At 43.2% G+C, this 21,613-nt stretch overlaps 2 protein-coding genes across 2 annotated transcripts in view; both read left to right on the top strand.

Moving 5' to 3' along the window:
- Positions 1-8,767, top strand: part of LOC115656774 (hornerin-like) — a 44,571-nt gene extending 35,804 nt beyond the window's left edge. The window contains exons 26-34 of the mRNA XM_030573923.1: positions 142-180; positions 379-423; positions 2,225-2,266; positions 2,749-2,790; positions 3,395-3,436; positions 4,040-4,081; positions 4,287-4,322; positions 5,701-5,730; positions 6,479-8,767. Of these exons, the coding sequence (XP_030429783.1) occupies positions 142-180; positions 379-423; positions 2,225-2,266; positions 2,749-2,790; positions 3,395-3,436; positions 4,040-4,081; positions 4,287-4,322; positions 5,701-5,730; positions 6,479-6,577 (417 nt within the window). The 3' untranslated portion in view covers positions 6,578-8,767. The remainder of the gene's footprint in view (positions 1-141; positions 181-378; positions 424-2,224; positions 2,267-2,748; positions 2,791-3,394; positions 3,437-4,039; positions 4,082-4,286; positions 4,323-5,700; positions 5,731-6,478) is intronic.
- A 3,801-nt stretch (positions 8,768-12,568) lies between these two features.
- The window catches only part of SLC35A3 (solute carrier family 35 member A3), a 35,257-nt gene continuing 26,212 nt past the window's right edge, over positions 12,569-21,613 (top strand). Inside the window, exon 1 of the mRNA XM_030572646.1 lies at positions 12,569-12,677. The gene's annotated coding sequence lies outside the window, so the exon portion shown is untranslated. The remainder of the gene's footprint in view (positions 12,678-21,613) is intronic.

The following is a 21,613-nucleotide window of genomic DNA, read 5'->3' as shown; positions in this document are numbered from 1 at the left end:
AATCATCCAGTCTGCAGTATTCACCATTCCTTAATCCATCCTTCCCCTAAATAAATATCAATAGTTTACTTTTCCCTAATAAAATCATAGTGAACCCATCCCCTTTACTAAGAAATAATTTATTTTTGGTTTACTTTAAAGACTGGATCATTGTCCTCACAGAGTTATGGCAGTAGCCAGGTAAGTGGCTCTTCATTTTGCTTCTTAAGGTCTTGTTTTACTCCTTATCACAAACCTTAGACTTTAGGGACTCTTTATACTACCAAAGCTTTCTATTTGTGTGACCTTAATTTCCAAGCTACAGGCTCCAAGATCTAGTCCATTGTATTTAAGCAATCCATTTTATGAGGAAATAACTGATTTCAGGTGTCTCTACAGGGTTCACAAAATAATTCAGGCAGCAGTAACCGTGATTGTGATCAGGTGAGTACTTTTTTCTCCAGTGTCTAAGTTTTTGTCCCAACTTGCCTCTTAGTACATGAGCACTAATTTACTCATCATTCTGCATACATTCTCCTAATTTTCACCTTTCATTCAGCTGTGAAAACTACTAGCCAGGGTCACTTCTAACTCTAGAACAACCACTTTTTTCCTCAGGCACTAGCACAGTGCTGCAGTGTTTTCAATGAAAACATCAAAGGGAATGTCTCTAAATCCCAAATAAAAACTTATGAAAATATTTGAAATAATATTGGAATTTCTAAACTATTATATATGTGACAACACTTGTATTATGTGATCTTTAACATTTATTTAACCATGGTCAAATGAAACCCTCATTAAAAGCTTTTAGTGAAGCTACACCAATTTATACCAGTAAAGAATTTTGGCTCAAAATGTACTAGTGTCCATTTTACTGTCATTTTCAATTGTACCTCCCTGCAACTCTAGGAAGCCTTTCATTGGCCTGAGTTGAGTGAATAACAGGAGACAAAACTGTCCCTGGTCCTCCATTTTGCACATTGTTCAAAGAATGTACAATGGTAACAGATCAGAATGGTAGGATTCCAGATTAATTTGGAATCTATTTTACAGCAATATAAACGACTAGCCAAGATGCAAGGCAGTAAAGAACCAGGCCCACGGTACGCAATCTCCTATCTTTTCTTTGCACAAGAGGAGGCAAATTTCTGTAACTTTATTCTATTTAAATAAGTTATTTAACACACAAATAATTGGTGTCTTTCCAGGCTGACTCCTTATCATAAGGTGCTGGCCCCTTCATGGGAAGCCTGGCCCCAGAATCCTCTCAAAGAGCTAATTTCGATGGGAAGGAGCCTACCTAGGCATATAATTGAATAAGAAGAAGCTGAGTTGGATAAAAGGCTATCAGGGCCAAGCTGTAGGGAGATGCTCACAGAGAGACACTACCTTATGGGACAGGAACTCTCCAAGACTGTAGGCTCTAAGCAGTAGGGCTATGTAGCCCTACAGCCAAGGAGTGAGACTTTATTTCAAGTTTATTTTTATCTAGTAAAATAAAATCCCAGCAAGGGAATTTTGCCTTACACTCTTTTGAACTTGTGGAGTTCTTAACATGTCCTGGGGAAAGGGAAGGTGAGGCATGGATTGCCTGCAGCACCATACTAGGTCAGGAGTGGGTGCTATGGGGCAGGTCACCTGGTGTCACTTCTCTATATATGAAGTCAGTGGTCAGGTAAGCTCTTTCTTTCTCCACAGTATTGAAGGTCTTGTGCTGAGGTGCTTCTTACTAACTGAATGCTTCAACATCAAAAATCTGGGCCAATAGTGTGGTGTATGGATTTTTTACCATTCATTTGATCATTTACATAAAGATTGAAGCTATTTGAAATTATATTGATTTCTATTGACCCCCTTCAACCAGCTTTTAATGCTGCTGCATAGTTGTTCAAAATATAGACTACTTCAATTTTTAGTACTCATATAGTACTCAAACCCAGGTACTCTGACTGAATACTTCCCTGAGAACTCACCCTCCAAATGCACACAGCACAGCACCTTGAGCTGTTGTGTCACCCAGAGTTAGCATTCATTTAAATGTACATATATGCCATTTTAAAAAAAAAATAGTTCTCCTCTGGCTGCATTTACTCCATCAGGGATCTGCTCCTGGGCTTTCACCTAGTGGAAGCCACAGTAAATCTAGGCAGAATCTGTCCCAGGGAATTTTATCTTTGTGTAGGTGAATGGTCCATCTTGTTACTTCTACAAGACAATAATGTCTTCTGGTTTTTTTCCACAGAGATCATCCAACTGTGCAGGCAACAAGGTTATTGTTGCCCGGGTAAGCACACTTTCTTCATCATATTTAGGGTATTTGCTCTAGTATGCCTCTAAGAAAATGAACACTTGATTGATTTATTTGAAGAGTAATTTTACTGTAAAGAGAGTTAGGTTTAGGAGAAGGTCTGATCTTGTAAGGTCTTGCTGTAGACTTCAGGACACCCTCGGTTTCCATCCATCTTGCAGAATTGGGACATACTGAAATTAGTGGACATTTAAACTGCAGTAGAATTATTTCATCTAAGCAGTGCTCAGGAACGCTGTACAGTTGTTGCGCGCAACAAGTATGGGAGGTGTGGACCTGGGAATTATGTGCAAATAAGCCTTTACATTATAATTATGTATTGTACCATTTAATTTATAGGCCAAAAGGTCTCCAGATATCAGAACAAATAAAAATATAGCCCAAAATGAGGCATTGTGCCTGAGTGTACATGTCAAAATTTTCTTGTGTTACTAGCTCATTTCATTGTCTTTCCACAGGATACATCTCGTGCTCTAAGCAGAAGCAGTTACAATGGACAGGTAAAGCAACACCTGTCTTCCCCCCCCCCCCGAATTTTGTCTGAGTAAAGCTGTTGTAATGCTAGCAGTTTTAAGGGTAGACATACACTAAGGCTATGTCTACACTACCACACATGCTGGCAAAACTTCTGTTGTTCAGAGCTGTGAATATTCCACCCCCTAACTGTGACCTAAATCAGTGACTAGGGACAGGGATACAAGGTCACTGGACCATATTCACCAGTTTCCATAAGATGTCTCCTGGCAAGTAGTAGTTTTTCAGGATAAAAGACCCAAGGTGATATATGCCAAGAGAGTAGTATTCAGAGTCTCTTTTATGTGATGAACCCTCAGAACAGAATAAATATTGTTAATGACCTGAAGAGCTCAGAGGCAAATCCATCCAGTGGAGACAGAGCACATCCTGCTACAAGTGCATTCTAGATAGAATGTTGTGTGCATATGCGTGGAGAACCCAATATGCACTATTGGCAAACAAGAGTGCAAAACTGGCCTCTAGCCTGTATAGTATGACATTTTTGGGGAAATCTTCCAGTAAAATTATGGTAGAATAATTGTTCTCACAGGGAACAATATAGTTCTCACATTTTTGTTTTCTTTACAGAATGAGTCCTCTAGCACAAACAGCAGTAGTGCCAATGTCCAGGTAATAACACATTCTCTACTGAATTTAAAATCTCCTTCCAAAGAGCTTCCTAGTCAATGAACGTTCAAGTTTCAGAAATTACCTCCGCTTGTGGTGTACAGTGAACATGGTTACATAGGGATTGAAGTTATTTGATTAACTGATTTGGAATGTCACCTTCTGATCAGATCTAAACTCCAACATGAGTTATCTCATCTTCCTTAGAATCTCCATCCTTCATACTTCCACAGCTGATAAAAGCCTCTCTAATCATTATACTTACTCCATCGCAGGACATGAGCTGTCTTTCATTTTGGCTACTTTCACCAGAAAAACAATCATTTCTCCTCCTGTTGTGATGTAAATGGATCAACATCCACTGAATTTAAATTTTCAAAGAACCTTCATGTAAAGACTGCATAGTGCAAATTGCTGGAGTGAAGTAATACGAAAGAGACTGTACACTTTCTGCTTACTCTACACTTCACTAAGCAGTTAAGCACAGACAGGGGTCTTCTCTCTCTCTCTCTCTCTCCTTTTTTTTTTTTTAAATACCCTGAATGAAGTATGGCACTTAATCAAGTCTCTTCACAAGAAATTGACTCAGTTCTGGTTTCTTTAAAGGGTGGAGCATTTATCTCATTCAACAACACTTCCAACGGCCAGGTAAGACTACTTTAGGTTTCTCACTCTACTTTAGTGTGTTGTTCTAAGGTAGGGTTGTGGAATGAAGGGAAACACAATATTTTCACTCTCCTGTTTTTTGTTTTCATTCCATTAAGCAGCAAAGTACAAATATCTGTTCCTCAAACTGAACTATAGTTAAAGATACTCCTTTACACTAAAATAACTGGTTTGTTCCTTTTTACAGGGATTACCTTCAGGAGGAAAGCCATCTGGTGGAGATGTAAGTCCTGTTTTCCCCACAGTATTTACCACTTTCTTCCAGTAAAGTGAAAAAATAGACCTAATCCAAACAATATCTATCAGTTCTGATGTGAGAAATATGTTCAGGAATTACTTTACTCTGGATAAAAAATACATTAGAATACTGGATGTTTCTACTCTGCAATGGAGTAGTAGCACAAATGCTGCACATCACAGTGGGGACCCATTACAGTTTTAATCTATTCTGCCACTCAATAAATCAATACATGTGTAGCGTAATGTAGTTCTGTCTCAAACTAGTCATGCATAATCACCAGAGGGTCTCGTTTATGATGCAAGCACACTCCAGGTCTGCATGTTCAGTCTGTAGGTACCGTCTTTTCATGTAAATAATAGAATTGTGGTTAGAACTTTATATTCCTGGTATCAGTCTAAGTGCCTTCAGTACAGAGGCTGCAGCAAACTCATGAGATGATACTCTGAGGCATAGTTGTTTGTTTGAATGGCACCTATAGTTATGACATGGGATATTTCAATGAAGACTTCCTTCAGTTTCAAACCATAATGACACTATAGTAATCCCATATAAGGAATCACATCTGACAGAAAATTTAGAGTCATTCAACAACAACTTCCGTTTTCATTAACCAGAATGAAATAGTTTGGTCTCCTTGCAGAAAAAAAATAGTGGCCGCCATTTTGAAAATACTTGGATTTTTAATCTTACTGTAGCAGATGTTTGTGCTGTATTAAAACTACATAACTCACAGTAGTTGGCTCATGTAATGGTGGAATTCACACCAGTGCAGAGGGCCAGCACAAATAAATTTTAGGTTGCTTTTCCTCACAGACCTGTAATCACAGAAGTTTTTTTTTAAATACATTATACTTTTTTTTATACTTTTGTTTGCTAGACTGAAGATCCCTAAGTTATGAAATGTCTGTTCTTCGTGTAGATACTTAGATTGTGATGAAGTCATCACTAACCTTATCTTCTTTTGATAAACTCAACAGATATTGAGCTCCTTGAGTCTTTCACTATAAGGCATGTTTTCTAATCTTTTAACCAGTCTCATGCCTCTTCTTTGAACCCTCCCAAAGTTTTTCTACATTCTTCTTGAATTATGGACACCAGGCCTGTGTGTAATGTAAGGCAGCTGAATGAAAGGAAACAAAATAAATGTTCTTTCATTCCATTTAGCAAGGATTTTTAGATAAAGTAGGTGAGCCTGATTCACTGCTCCACTTTCTCCCATTTTATGTCCATGCAACTTTGTCTTTGAGATTACAGCACTTTCAATCCACTTTCTCAGAATAGAGAGTCAAACCCTCATACCATAAATTAAAAACAATTTTACATGTGGGGGGAAATAACTGTTTCCCTTTTTTTTAAACAGGGCTCACATTCCTCAGAAGACGGCTTCATAGTAAGCACTCTTCCCTTATAGCTTTTACTGTTTTCTTCCAATAGGCAGCTTACATTGAAAATATGGATATAATTTTGATTAGGTCTGTTTGTGATATGAGAGATCTATCAGAGTTCCTTTAGGCCATACAAATATCTGAGAATATTGGACATTATAGTGAAGTATAATAGTCTCATCAAATTCAAGTAGAAGTATACAAAATACTGAATTTCCACTGTATTGCTTCAATTCAGCCTACCACTTGGAAACTGAATGCGTGGTTATTATTTAGATTAGGTCTAATAATTGGAATATTTTATTATTCAGAATCCTCTGCCTTTAAAGGACCACCAGTATTTCCTTTTCAGTACCAGGTAACTGAACACAGCATCCCATTGAAACCCTGCACAACTCTACAGAAATCTCTGGCATGCACCTCCTTAAATCAAGTCTGAATTTCGTGCAGATTCTGAGTTCTGCAGACAAGCCAAAAGGGCTAACTGTCACACATACTCCTCCCATACAGTATTTTTTGTTTAGCCCATCCCACAAATAACTTTATGTAACATACTGGCTAGCCAGTACTACTACCCAAACCACACAGTCAACATTTATTAATGAACACAGATAAGTAGTACAGTTCTCTGGAATTTATCATGCTTTGAGAATCAAAATGAATAAAATTGTTCTTTGCTTCAGATTTATCAAATTGTTCCTCATTGCCTGGCTGTTTCTGAGAATAAATAACATGTCTTTCTGTTCTTTGTAGAGCTCTGCTGGGAAACAGTCCAGCCCTAGCCTTTTGCTGCTATTCAGTGTTTTGAGTGCCTTTGCCACCTCTTCAGTTGTGCCCAAGTGGTTTATATGAACATCTGAATACGTGACTGGAGACCACGAAATGTATTCTGTAATAAGATTAATTTTCTGTATAAAATTCTAATCAAAGTTGAATATATAATTCGTTGGTTTGTTGTAATGTCATTATGTATGGTTAATATGCCACGCTTTTGATTAGTTCTACCTTTTTTAGTTTACAGTATATGCTGGTTTATTTTTCAGTATTTTAGGCATCATCTGAAAAGGAGATATTGTGTCCTAACTATATGAATTTTTATTTCTAACTGACGTGATGAATACCCTATTTGAATCTGATCTAGTTGTGAATCCAACCACTCTGAAGATATCTGGAACCACATGGCTATTAACCCAGGGAAAAAAATAATAGCGGATTTTCATGTGTGCAAGATGAAGGCTCTCTCTCATCATTACATAAAATAAAGCCAATCCTGTAATTTTTTATAAAAAAGCCTCAATGGATCAGAAAAGCAGTGTTGGAATATTACATTTAATCTATTATAGTAATTAAACTAGAGCGAAGTGTAAATCTTGCAATGCAGAAATTTCTTACTGCAGTGAAACTTTTGGATATTCCACCTCTTCCATAAAAAGCCACTGAAGGCAGACATTCTGATACTTAGAATAGAACACAATGTGTCTAGACCAGTGATTTTCAACCTTTTTTCATTTGCAGACCTCTTAAAAAATTTCAAATTGGTGGTGTAGACTCTTTTTAAATCTTAGACATAGTGTGTGGACCATGGGTTGAAAACCACAGGTCTAGGCACACTCCACCTAGATCTTTAGTAGGGAGTATAGCCCAGAAGAGGCTTTGGAAGGCTAATAACCTTGGAACCGATGAAAAACACCAACTCTGGGAATGTTTGAGAATTTCTGGCTACTGAAACTGCTAGTATCTCTGTATAAGCTCTCTTTCCACAAGTATTTTGCCTAAACTACGAGACCTGATTTATTGTCAAATTTAATTTCAAGAATGATATTGAGATCCATAAAACCGTATTACTGTGCAGCAGATATAGTCCCAGAGAAACATAATCTTTGACTGGCAAGGATTTCAAGGAAACAGAGTGTCACATATAGCATCTTTTAGCAGTGTTTTCCCTTGGAGATCTATTCAGAAGTGTTGCCTTTGAAAGGCTGGATATGTAATCTGAGAAGATGCAGATTACTCCCAGAAAATGCGAATGCTAGTAGTTTTAAAATGTAACCTGTTCATACTCACTTTCAAGCAATAAATTCCTAGCAGCAGGTAAATGGTGTTTAATAAATTACATCTTTATTGTACAGTATTGTCTCTAAAAGATGTGTACAACTGTCATTGTTCTAATAGCATGGTATGTTTTAAGATAGGTCAAATGTTAACCAAGTGCACCTAAAACACTTTTACAAAAAATCAGTCCAAGACCTATAGAAGTTGTGTGTAGTCTTAAAGCACTTAAAACTACATTCACACTGTAAACCTCCTGGGGTAAGTACATGGATGAAATCCTGTCCCCATTGAAATTGATGGGAATTTTGCCATTGACTTCAATAAGGCCAGGATTTCATTCATTGCTGTTTTTTCCCCTGTGTTCTGTACAGAGCACACTGTCAACACTCCATAAAGTCTTAATATTCTCAACTCAAATCCTGAAGTCATTACTCATGCAAAATGAGTTTTGCTTGAATAAGAACTCCCAGATTTGACCCATAGTGCATATCTTTAAGAGATTAATATATATAATAAAATAGTTACCTAAAATAGAATATGCTGTGTAGTGTTCATTTGCATATCTTAATTGAAGCAGTGCAATATCTATCATTGGGTCCATACAATGTCTTGCCATTTATCATTTTTCAGAGGTATAAAAAAATTAGTTTTTAAATGGTTTTTGGTATAATATGTGTGTGCAGTTTTACGTGAGTTTCATAACACACCATAACTATGTGTGGGCAACTGAAAATGCAAGGATTGTAGGTGTAAATAATGTGGACCTGAGAATTATGAGTTTGGGTGAAGTGATGTTTGAGAGAAAAATACCACCATTTTTGGTTACTGGGGAAAAAAAAAACTTGTAAAGTATTCACTGTATGTCTTTGTCTCTAAATCAATAGCAGGAACAAAGGTAACATGGGATAGTTGGCGTGAATCTTTACAGGGAATTAATAAGAGAAAAAGAGAGGCTTTATATGTAATATTGTTTTCCTTATTCTAATAAAACTTGTTCAGCTGTTAGAAATTTTCTGTAACTATTTTCCATTGGCACAAGACACCCACCAGGAAATATGATCTGAACAGTTTCTATAGTTAGGTGGGAGTTTGGGGCTGCCGCTTCTAGATGAGAATGAAATTGAGTCAAAACTATTCTTTGGGTAAGATGAGCATCAAGGATGCAACTCGAACAACCAGAATACACGTGTCATGAAGAAAGCTGTGGAAATCCGTGGGACTTCAACTTTGCTCCAAGCACTTGCCAGGATTATTGTTTTTGATAGCGCTTTACACAATTATAGACAAACCACATATATATGATCATATCATTAAATCCTCTTGTGAATAGAGTAGCCATAACCCCATTAAGCATAACTGCACAACACTTTTAGATTGGGAAGTGAAGACTATTGGATTCAACTTAAGTGAGGGGAAGTAGGCGGGCAAAAAGTAATTACCCAAACTGGAACTTGGGCCTTGGCAACACTTAAGAGTTGCAGCGCTGGTGGTGGCTTTATAGCACTGTAACTCGCACCCCGTCCACACTGGCAAGGCACATACAGCACTGTATCTCCCTGGCTACAGCGCTGCCTGTACTCCACCTCTACAAGAGGAATAGAGTATAGCGCTGCTGCTGCAGCGCTGGGGTGCCAGTGTAAACAGGGAATAATCTTACTACGCTGTAACTGACCTCCGGAAGCTTCCCATAATCCTTTAAAGATAACTCTCTTTGTTTTGTTGTGAACTCGGGGCTCCCGAAGCTGCTTTTCAAAAAAATAAACACAGCTCCTGTTTGCTGTGACAAAGCAGAGGCAGGGAGCTCCCTTTGGAATGCCCACAGCTAGTGTATGTTTGAAAAGAGGGGGAAGCAAGGGGCTTAAGAAGAGAAGTAGTGCAACGGGCGGGAGTGGGGGGGTCTGTTTCGGAGCAGCTGCTTATCTGGTCTGTGAGGAAAAAAGCAAAGAGGGCTATTTGCTTTCAATGAGTGAGAGAGGGGTGGGGGAGAGGGTCGGAACTTGCAAGGCAGCTGCTGACAGAGTGTCAGTTCCAAAAATCAACTCTCTCTCTCCTCCACGCTCTCTGTCACACTCCAACCCACCCCCTCCTTTTGAAAAGCACATTGCATCCACTTGAACGCTGGGATAGCTGTCCATAATGCATCGCTCCCAATGCTGCTGCAGATGCTGCAAATGTGGCCACGACAGTGCGCTGACAGTTGGCAGTGTGGACAGACTGCAGCGCTTTCCCTACTCAGCTGTACGAAGACAGGTTTAACTCCCAGCGCTGTACAGGTGCAAGTGTAGCCATACCCTTGGCCATGACACCAGGGGTTAGCTCTCTATTCTTGCAAAACAAAACAAAAAAAACAAAAAAAGCCATGTGCTGTTGAACAAGTGGTCACATCCTTTGGTGTTGCGTCATCTGAAAAATGGCATTTTCTGTCGCTTAACACCATAGCAGGACATTTGCTCAGTAGTACGTCCCTGTTTGACAATAGTATATATTAGAGAAAGTTTGCCAATCTTTCTCACTGTCTGACACTGAGAGCTTCACTGTTGACTGGTTGTTTGCTGCTGCGGGCTTGGCTACACTGGCACTTTACAGCGCTGCAACTTTTGCACGCAGGGGTGTGAAAAAACACCCTCCTGAGCGCTGCAAGATACAGCCCTGTAAAGCCTCAGTGTAATCAGTGCCGCAGCGCTGGGAGCACGGCTCCCTGTGCTGCAAGCTACACCCGTAAGGGATGTGGTTTACGTGCAGCGCTGGGAGAGCTCTCTCCCAGCGCTGGTGCTCCGACCACACTCACACTTCAAAGCGCTGCCGCGGCAGCGCTCCCGCAGCACTGCCGCGGCAGCGCTTTGAAATGTCAAGTGTAGCCATACCCTAGTGTCATCTAGTGTTCGCTGTTAGAGAGATGGATTATTAAAATGTAAGTATCAGCTGCCCTACAGTAGGAATGCCAACACTGTTAATGCTGGTAGAACTGAGTCAGTACTAGCAACAGTGAGAAAGCTTTCTAAAACCTCCTTTAATGTGCACACAACTAGAAGAAAAGTCTTAGCTTGCAATCTTAGGAAATCAGTCAGACTTTGCATGAAATTTAACTCATGGCTTATGGCTGATGTTTTAGATGTATTTCTTTCAGCCACTGTTTTATGATTTCTTCCCATTAAATCTACAATTTGTTTCCTCCTCCCCTCTGCCTGCCCTTCCCCCCAAACAATTTAAAGGGTAGAACCAGGTTTGCCAAACTTGGCATGTTTGTGAGGCCAGACAAGTTTTTCCTGTTCAGCATGGAATTTCAGTTCAGTAGTTCAATTTAAAAAAAAAATCACTTTTAGTTACACATTTTTGCGTATTACACATGTATGAAGTTTGGGATTTTTTCCTATGCAAAAGAGCCTGTTGCTAACTGTGCCTTCAATGCTAAACCTTATTTCCTTTAATTATGATGTTGAGCATGCATAAGCACCATGTATGTCATACTTTATACAGGGGCAAGTGAATCACTTGAGATTATTATGTTAAATCCTTGCTGTTGTGGAAAGCATACAAAAAACTATCATTCCTATGAACTGGAGGTTTCCATCCAAACAGATGGACAACACACAATGGACAGAGAGAGGAAGGTTCTTCCTTAGGTTGTATTTTTTCTTTTTCACTTTAACATACTGGGGCACTGCCAGGGCACTGCATTTACAAAGCTCTTATTCTGGGGTGAAAGTAACACTCAACACTTATGGGTACGGGGCTGGCTCCTCCAGCCAGCCCATCTGCGCTGCCTGGCCCACGCCGCAGGGGCTCCAGTGGCAATTTAAAGCACTTTAAGCAGAGTCCTTTGCCCCGGCAGCACTAACGTTGTTGCCTCTATTGGTCCACCTCCCCGTCAGCAGCCCTGCCAGTAGGGACCTGGCAGGGCCACAGACGGGGGGCACAAAAGGGGTAGTGACACTACACTGGTAATGCTTTAATGTCGGTTGCTACTGACCGGTACTAGAAGCCACTTTTTACCAATACGCTGTACAGACCCATACTGGCTTACTTTCACCCCTGATATTTCTTATTACAAGGTGGGTTACAGTACATCTTCTCACTGACTTTCCATCACGCTCCCAGGCCATGACCTCCCTTCTCTGGCTCTGAGTATTGTTCCCCTGCAGTCTCTGACTCAGGGTTTGGCACAACGTGTGTGCTTGGCCTGCCCCCTCCTCTCTTAGTACCTGGGGGAGGGGAGGGAAGACAGATTGTATTAGTGAAATTATCATACTGTCTCTTCCAGGCACTGCCCCAACATCTGTATGACTGCTGGGTCCTGACCTCACACCCCATGGCCCCCCACAAGCCTAGATACCTACAGACCCCTGTGCCCCAAACACCCCCACGCACACACCACGCCCCCATCACCCTAAATGCCTACAGACCCCTGTGCCCCAAACACCCCCCCACACCACGCCCCATCACCCTAGATACCTACAGACCCCGGTGCCCCAAACACCCCCACGCACACGCCATGCCCCCCATCACCGTAGATACCTACCGACCCCTGTGCCCCAACCCCCGCCCCGCTCCTCCTAGCCCTTGCTCTTTTTTTAACGCTGCCCTAAACTGCCTCCTCCTGCAGCGCTTGGGCTGCGGCGGCTCCGGGCCGGGGCGGGGCAGCCCAGCCCAGCCCCTTCCCGCGGCGCCCTAGGCTAACCCGGGCGCTGCCGGCGGCGAGCGGGCTCGGACCGAGCCGAGAGCGGAGCAGCCTCGCTGCGCGCCGGGTCCTGGGAACGGAGCAGGCGGGGCAGCGGCTGCAGCCGGGGCCTTTGCGGAGCTGGACCGACCTAGACCTGGCAGCCGGAAGCGCCTGCACAGCGCCGTGCGAGCCGGCGGCGAGGGGCTGGCAGGGAGCGGGGCCGTGCTCCTAGCGCGGGAGGTGAGACGCCTCCTGGGGTCGGGGCAGGGGCTCGGGCTCGGGCTCGGGCTCGGGCAGGGCCGGGACCGCGTAGCTACGGGACTGAGGGGCCGGCCATGGGATTGGGACAGCCCCGGTGAGGGGCTGGGGTGGGGAGAGGGGGCTGTATGGGGGCAGCATATAGGCTTAGGGTGGCCCGGAGGAGGAGAGGGGGGCTGTATGGCGGGGGCAGGGCACAAGATTGGGGTAATCCCCAGGGGAGGAGAGGGAGGCTGTATGGGGGGCGCAGGGCACAGGATTGGGGTAGCCTCTGGGGGGAGAAAGGGGGGCTGTATGAGGGGCAGGGCACAGAATTAGGGTGGCCTCTGGGGGGGAGAGGAGGGATGTACAGGGGGAGGGGAGGACGTGTGTGAGTGCGGGGAGGTAGGTTATGATATTGGAGTAGAGGATAAATGTTGGTTTAAGGAACAGGGAGTTGTGCTGAAATAGCCAGGGAGAGGATGAGGTGAGAGCAGAAAGCAAAAAAAACATGGACAGCAGATGTTTCTCAATTCCGGATGATGAAATCCCAGTTGTCCCTCACCTGCCTGGGATAGTTTCTCTGATTCACATCACTATAAAACACACACACAGATCCCTGCAAATAGCACATAAATTATACCAGATTTAACACAGTACTAGATATATTTTATAAGAAAAATGTTGTATCATTGGAACTTTGTATCGGGCTTTTGAGATCAAAATTTTTACAATCTACATCAAGCAAACAGAAAATGAAGACAAAGGACACAGTAGGCAAGAGTAAACAATATTGAGAATTGCATTGAATGAAGTTTATAATCTATATTTTAATTGAGAATGTGGCAGAAGGGAAAGGAGGTTGCTTGTGGAAAGCAAGGGAAAAGCAGTGACTTTTGAGGAAGAATTTGGAGGAGACTGAGAACATTTGATACACTGAAAGAAGGATGAGCAATGTGGAAAACACATACAACAGACCATTTAGCAGTTAAGCTTCCACAACAATGTTAATTAATCTGTAATTTCATTTGTAATTACTGTTTTTTGCTGATAAGCACCTGTGGGTTTGTCTTCATTGTGAGTTAGCTCAAGTGAGAGTGGCCACACTGTGAAACAATGCTTGAACTACACAGAATGGTTGTATTAGCAGTTATTTGTAGCTGCATCCCCATTGGTAGCTGAGCCATCAGCAGCATTCATGGTTCAACACACAACGCTGCAAACTAGCTTGAGTTTAAAGCACTAATTAATTCAAATTGGAGTTTTTTTGTGTGTGGACAGGAGTTGGGATGGGGACTGTACTTGAGTTATACTTGGGACTAATACTGTAGTGAAGACAAGCCCTTTATATGCATTTATATTTGAGGTGGGGTCTGAACCAAAACCCAGAACTGAAGACCCTCAGATTTTGGGGAAATTCAGATTAGATCTGAATTTTGCAGCTCAGGCCTGCCTCTACAGTGATATGTACAATGAATAGTACAGTGTATGCACTGTTTTTTTGTTTTTTGTTTTTTGTTTTTTAAAGAGGGAGAGAGGAATTTGATACCGTATGCCTTACTGCCTATGTTGACAGACAAGGTTTGGCTTGATAACTGTTATGTCAATATAAAACTTTTACACCAGGATGCGTGTACAATAGCTCTTAATCTCATGAATACTACTGATATTAGATTCAACTCAATGACTTCCTCAATTTCCTACGTAAAGGAATAATGAATGTTTACTGGTTCAATATTTGATCTCGCTTACTGGTCATCTAACTTGTGAGATCTTATTTCTAGGTTCTACATTTGTGCGTGAGGTAGAGAAGGAACTGCAGATTTAACCTCAGATAACTTTAAATATCTCATGCAATACTTCAGCTTCTCAGTTTCCAATTCTTGCTGTTCGTATATATGCATATAGGGTTGTGGTGGTGGTGGTTTGGTTTTTTTTTAAATAAAAAGGTTTTCCAAGAGATTTTTCATTTGAAAAATAAAGAAAGAAAATAAAGATGATTTGTTTTGCAATAGCTCCTGAAAGCCCATAATGGAGTCCCTTAAGTTCCCTGTAAGCTGCGTGGCTATGCAGCAGCCTGTTTGGTGCTGCGCAGGCACTCAGGGTACTCGCCCTGCCGTGGCCAAGGGAAAGGCACGGCGCGTTCCCCTCCCTGATCCCCCAACTCAGCCCTGGACCTGCCACGGCGGGGGGGGGGGGGACACCTATCTTGCAGCCCCAGCCCTGGAGCCTCTCCCGTCGAGCCCAGGTGTTGTAGCAGGGAGAGAGAGCTGGGGGGAGTCCTCTCTCCCCTCTGTAAGCCTTGAGCACCTTTGTGCACCCCAAATTCTTCATCCCCAGCCCCACCCCAGAACCCGCACCCCCAGCTGAAGCTCTCACACCCCTGCACCCCAACCCTCTGCCCCAGCCCTGAACCCCCTCCCACACTCCAAACCCTTCAGCTCCTCCCCCGCCACATTAATTTTGTTATGTGCACCATCACCTCCATATTGGTGCACATAACAAAATTGATTCTGCATTTGTGTGGGGAAAAATTAGAAGGAACACTGGTCCCCATGCTACTAGGTTTTCTACAAATACCGGAAGAGACAGCCGTTGTCCCAAAGAAGTTAAAATAGTATTTGAAACTAGACAGGCAAGTAAGCATAAGAACTCCAATGATGTCAAACATCAGTGATATTGGAGTTTTCCACTTTGATGTACCAGAGTGTCAGTGGAATACCCTCCCTATCCTTGAAGGGGCCCCAACTCTTAGCCACAGAAGACTATCTAATTGAAACAGAGTTGAGAAGGATTCATGGAGAGAGGGAATTTTTAGCAAATAAGTTTTCTTATGTAACTATCCTGTGGAGAATTTTTAAACAATGCATTTTCTGACACTTAGTCATAGCAGCATGCTCGTAAAAGGGGGAAATGTAGTATTGTGCTCTGGGAGTTCAGTAGCTGTGCTGGAACAATCATCATGTGTTTTTTACTGGATACATTTTATATTCCCATCATGAAAATATTCAGTTGCAGGTTGTTGTTTTTTTAAACTCCTTAACTGGCTAGAAAAAGTAGAAAAGCTACCCTTAGAAAAGCTCCTATTGAAAACAAAGCTTTGTTGGCTGAGCAGGTTATTCAGCTTCTGCAAGTGGAGAGAGGGGAAAAACTTTGCTTGAGCATTTTTTATTTAATGTGAAAGCATTGCTGAAGAAAGTATGTACCAAGAGAAATACAACTTGTTTAACGGTATTGACTGTAAAGTGCCTTGCAAAGAGAATGAGTCACAAACAGAAGAACAAAAGAAGGTGACTGAGGTGAGATTTGAAATGATAAAATGATTTAATGGCTTGGATGGAAGAAGTTCCAGCTGTATGAAGAGGTGCAGTTGAAAGTGTGCCTGACAACCAAGGAGAGTTAATAGGAGGGGACAGAGAGGAAACCAATGTTAAGAGTGCGGTTTGAGAGTGAAGCTGATCTGTGGAGAGTTTTGAAAACAAGAAGCTTAGGCCATGTCTACACTTACAGTTTTGCAGCACTGGTAGTTACAGCTGTGTTCGTACAGCTGTGTAGGGCCAGCGCTGCAGTATGGCCACACTGACAGCTACCAGCGCTGCAGTGTGGCCACATTTGCAGCACTTGCAGCGCTGTTGGGAGTGGTGCATTGTGGGCAGCTATCCCACAGAGCACCTCATCCCATTTTGGCGCTGTGGCTTGTGGGAAGGGGAAGGAAGTGTGCGGGTCTTTCCGCTTCCTGTTCCAACGCCCCATGGTGCTTTGCTGCACATTCCGAGCAATTTGGCGGCATTGTGAGTCTGCAGCACGATTTCTGAGATTTCTGTTACAAATGGAGCCTGAGCTGCTGAGGACCTTGCTGATGAATGTTACCAGCACATCACGCATGGCAGTGGAGCTATTCCTTCAGCTGCAAAGTGACAGTGAGGAGTCAGACGATGATATTGAAACGCCTGACGCTCAAGACACTCAATTGCTTGTGGCAGTAACAGACGTGCTCAGCACCGTGGAACGGCGCCTTTGGGCTCGGGAAACGAGCACTGAGTGGTGGGATCACATCGTCCTGCAAGCCTGGGATGACAAGCAGTGGCTGCAGAACTTTCGGATGAGAAAAGCCACTTTCATGGGACTGTGTGCTGAGCTCGCCCCTACCCTGCGGCGCAGGGACACAAGATTGAGAGCTGCCCTGCCAGTGGAGAAGCGGGTGGCTATTGCAATCTGGAAGCTGGCAACTCCAGACAGCTACCGATCGGTGGCGAACCAGTTTGGAGTGGGAAAGTCCACCGTTGGCAAGGTGCTGATGCAAGTTTGCACAGCCATTAATCGCACCCTGCTAAGAAGAACTGTGACTCTGGGGAACGTGCAGGACATTGTGGATGGCTTTGCACAAATGGGTTTCCCTAACTGTGGAGTGGCAATAGATGGGACGCATATTCCTATTCTGTCCCCAGCCCACCTGGCATCAGAGTACGTTAATCACAAAGGGTATTTCTCCGTGGTTCTGCAAGCGCTTGTGGATCACCGTGGGCGTTTCACTGACATTTACTCAGGATGGCCTGGAAAGGTGCATGATGCACGCATCTTTCGGAACAGTGCCCTGTTCAGGAGGCTGAGGGCCGGGACTTTTTTCCCAGACCGCAAGATCACAGTAGGGGACGTCGAAATGCCCACTGTGATCCTTGGAGACCCCGCTTACCCCTTAATGCCATGGCTCATGAAACCGTATACAGGGAAGCTTGACAGGAGCAAGGACCGGTTCAACTACAGGCTGAGCCGGTGCAGAATGACTGTGGAGTGTGCTTTTGGCCATTTGAAAGGGCGCTAGAGGTGTCTTTATGGGAAGCTAGATTTGGGGGAAAGCAGCATCTCCGCTATTATATCCGCGTGCTGTACCCTCCATAATATTTGTGAAGGGAAGGGTGAAAGATTCAGTGAGGAATGGACCTCCAAGGTTCGACGCCTAGAGGATAAATTTGCACAGCCAGAGAGCAGGGCTACTAGAGAGGCCCAGGAAAGGGCTTCAAGGATTAGGGATGCCTTAAGGGAGCAATTTGATGCTGAGGGCCAACAGTAATGTTTGGTGCCTTTGCTGTGCTCCTTTCTACCTTGGGGTACAATATTTACCACTTCCTGCAATAATAAAACGTATTGTAAAAGCCATAAAATCCTTTATTCAAAGTAGAGTACATAAAAGGCCAGGGGGGTTAGGGTGGTGGACTGTACATTCAGAGGTTTGAATATGTCCTGTCTGGATTACTGTTCAATGTCTGCTGCACTTCAGGATTACTATGCTACAGAGTAATGGGGGTGGAGTGCACAGGGTAAGATTTGTAGTTATCAGGGCTGGTAGGTGATCGTACAGGTGTTGGGGGCAGCTGGGGGTAATAAGAACCAGGCTGCTGGAGAAAGGTGTTTTGTGCAAATACTGGGGAACAAGAAAGAGAGCTTTGGGAGGTGTGTGGGTTACCACGGTACAGATCTGCCTGCATGGCTACGAGAGACTCGAAAGAGTCAGTTTGGTGAGCCAGGAGGCTTATCAGATGCTTTGAGGTTTTTTTGGTAGCCAATTCCTTTCTCCTGCTTTCTGTTTGCCTCCACTCATGCATTTTCTCTCTCCATTCCTGCGTCTTCCTACTTTCTCTGTTGTAGTGAATCATAACTGCTTTGATCAATTCTTCTTTTGATTTTCGTGGATTTTTTCTCAAATTCTGCAAGCGACGTGAGGCCGGTGATCCGGCTGCATTAGTCAAGGTCACTAAAAAAAAAACATAGATAGAAACATGTAATACACAGAGGCTACATTGTTTATTATCACACAGTGAAGGAGTTTTTAGACTTTTTGTAGCATCCTTCCCACATATCTAACATAACACAGAGAGGCCAGGGAAGCGAAGGCATGGCGAGCAATGGGGTGAGTGTTTCTGCCCTGACTGCACCTGGGAGGGGGAATTGACCGATGGGTCACTGGGGTTTATCTGCACTGGGTACAGGAGGTAGCTGGTGTCCTGCACAGGGGACAGTAGTGAACAGGAAGGTGGCGAGCTGCTGGTGGGGGGGAGGGGGAGGCGGTCCACGTAACTGCCGGCCTGCTGGTGAGGGGGGGGGACGACTCACAGCTGGGCTGGCTGCCTGCTGGGAAGGGGAGGGGAAAGACCGGAGCGCACCACGGGGCTGGCTGCCTGCTGGAAAGGAGGGAAAGAGACCGGAGCGCACCGCGGGGCTGGCTGCCTGCTGGGAAGGGGAGGGAGAGACCGGAGCGCACCGCGGGGCTGGCTGCCTGCTGGGAAGGGGGGGGAGAGACCGGAGCGCACTGCGGGGCTGGCTGCCTGCTGGGAAAGGGGGGGAGAGACCGGAGCGCACCGCGGGGCTGGCTGCCTGCTGGGAAGGGGGGGGAGAGACCGGAGCGCACCGCGGGGCTGGCTACGTGCTGGAAGGGGGTGGGGAGACCAGAACGCACCGCGAGGCTGGGGGGGGACCGCAAACCTGGTGCCCTGCACTCAAGTATCCCTAAATTCTCAACAGGGTTTCCTACTGCCAGATATATCACTGCTGCATGTTACCTGGGAAGAGAGGGAGGGTCTTCTACAGCAGTGTGGATTCCGCCCTGGCCCCTATGCAGCTTGCCTGTGTGCAGCCATGGTCCCCCCACCCCTCGCTGCACAGTGGATCGGACGAGTTAGCCTGACCGGGACAAGGACCACGGTGGCTCTCCCTATAAACTTGCGAAAGCACATTGCCCACGCTCTGGCTGCAACTTTTCAAGAGATTACCGAGGCAGATTACAGAGACGTGATAGAGCAAATCAATGGGCTATTCCACGTTTAGGCATGCATGCAGGCAGCCATAACCCCAACCCTCCTCTCCCAAAACATAAAAATCTGCTTACCCCGAGCATGCTCCTCAGCTTCTTCCTCACCAGCATCTTCCAGCTGCTGCAACTGGCTAGCCTCCTCCTGGCTTGAGAAGAGCTCCTGGCTGCATGCCTCCTGGGATTCCGGGGTGTCTCCCTCCACAGCTTGTGACATTTAGGAAGAGTTAGTGGATGTCTAAATTCCAGCACATAAACTAGTTCAACAATACTTTTTGGTAGACTTTTAGTTATTAAGAATTTCTGTGCATTCTAATTGCCATCTGTGTCCTGCTTCCCACTCTTTAAATATTTTATTACCTTAGATATACTTTAGGGCTATCGATTAATCGCAGTTAACTCATGCAATTAACTAAAAAGAATTAACTGCAATTAAAAAATTAATCACAATCGCACTGTTAAACAATAAAATACCAATTGAAATTTATTAAATATTTTTGGATGGGTTTTCTACATTTTCAAATATATTGATTTCTGTTACAACACAGAATACAAAGTGTACAGTGCTCACTTTATATTATTTTTATTGCAAATATTTGCACTGTAAAAATGATAAAAGAAATCGTATTTTTCAATTCACCTCATACACATACTGTAGTACAATCTCTATCATGAAAGTGTAACTTACAAATGTAGATTTTTTTGTTGTATATAACTGCACTCAAAAACAAAACAATGGAAAACTTTAGAGCCTACAAGTCCACTCAGTCCTACTTCTTGTTCAGCGAATCGCGAAGACAAACAAGTTTGTTTACATTTGTGGGAGATAATACTGCCTTTTTCTTATTTACAATGCCACCTGAAAGTGAGAACAGGCATTCACATGGCACTTTTTTAGCCAGCGTTGCAAGGTATTTATGTGCCAGGTACGCTAAACATTTGTGTATCCCTTCATGCTTCAACCACCATTCCAGAGGACATGCTTCCATGCTGATGATGATCATTAAAAAAATAGTGTGTTAATTACATTTGTGACTGAACTCCTTCAGGGAGAATTTTATGTCCCCTGCTCTGTTTTACTCGCATTCTGCCATATATTTTGTGTTATAGCGGTCTCAGATGATGACCCAGCATGTGTTGTTTGATTTATGAACACTGTCACTGCAGATCTGACAAAATGCAAAGAAGGTACCAATGTGAGATTTCTAAAAATAGCTGCAGCACTTGACCCAAGGTTTAAGTGCTGTCCAAAATCTGAGAGTGATGAGGTGTGCAGCATGGTTTCAGAAGTCTTAAAAGAGCAACACCCAGATGCGGAAACTACAGAACCTGAACCACCAAAAAAGAAAATCAGCCTTCTGCTGGTGTCATATGACTCAGATGATGAAAATGGACATGCATCAGTCTGCTCTGTTTTGGATAGTTATCGAGCAGAACCTGTCATCAGCATGGATGCATATCCTCTGGAATGGTGGTTGAAGCATGAAGGGACATATGAATCTTTAACACATCTGGCACGTAAATATCTTGCAACACTGGCTACAACAATGCCATGCGAAAGCCTGTTCTCACTTTCAGGTGACATTGTAAACAAGAAGTGGGCAGCATTATCTCCTGCAAATGTAACCGAACTTGTTTGTCTGAGGATTTGGCTGAAGGAGGACCAAGTGGACTTGAAGGCTCTAAAGTTGTACATTGTTTTATTTTTGAATGCAGTTGTTTTTTTGTACATAGTTTGACATTTGTATGTTCAACTTTGATGATAAAGAAATTGCACTACAGTACTTATATTAGGTGAATTGAAAATATTATTTTGTTTTTTACAGCACAAATATTTGTAATCAAAAATAAATATAGTGAACACTGTACACTTTTTAGTCTGTATTGTAATTGAAATCAATATATTTGAAAATGTAGAAAACATCCCAAATATTTAAATAAATGGTATTCTATTATTGTTTAATAGTGCAATTAATCACAATTAATTTTTAATCACTTAGCCCTAATATACTTTATTGAACCCTTACATCTTGTGCAGAAAGACTTCCTGATACACTCAGCTGCTGAAAAAGATTTAAGGAATAGGACAATCATACAAAAAAATTTAGTTTTGTTATTTTAAATAGCCCGTATT

The sequence above is a fragment of the Gopherus evgoodei genome, chromosome 8 (assembly GCF_007399415.2).
Source record: "Gopherus evgoodei ecotype Sinaloan lineage chromosome 8, rGopEvg1_v1.p, whole genome shotgun sequence".
NCBI lineage: Eukaryota > Metazoa > Chordata > Testudines > Testudinidae > Gopherus > Gopherus evgoodei.
This window is presented reverse-complemented; position numbering and strand designations above follow the sequence as displayed.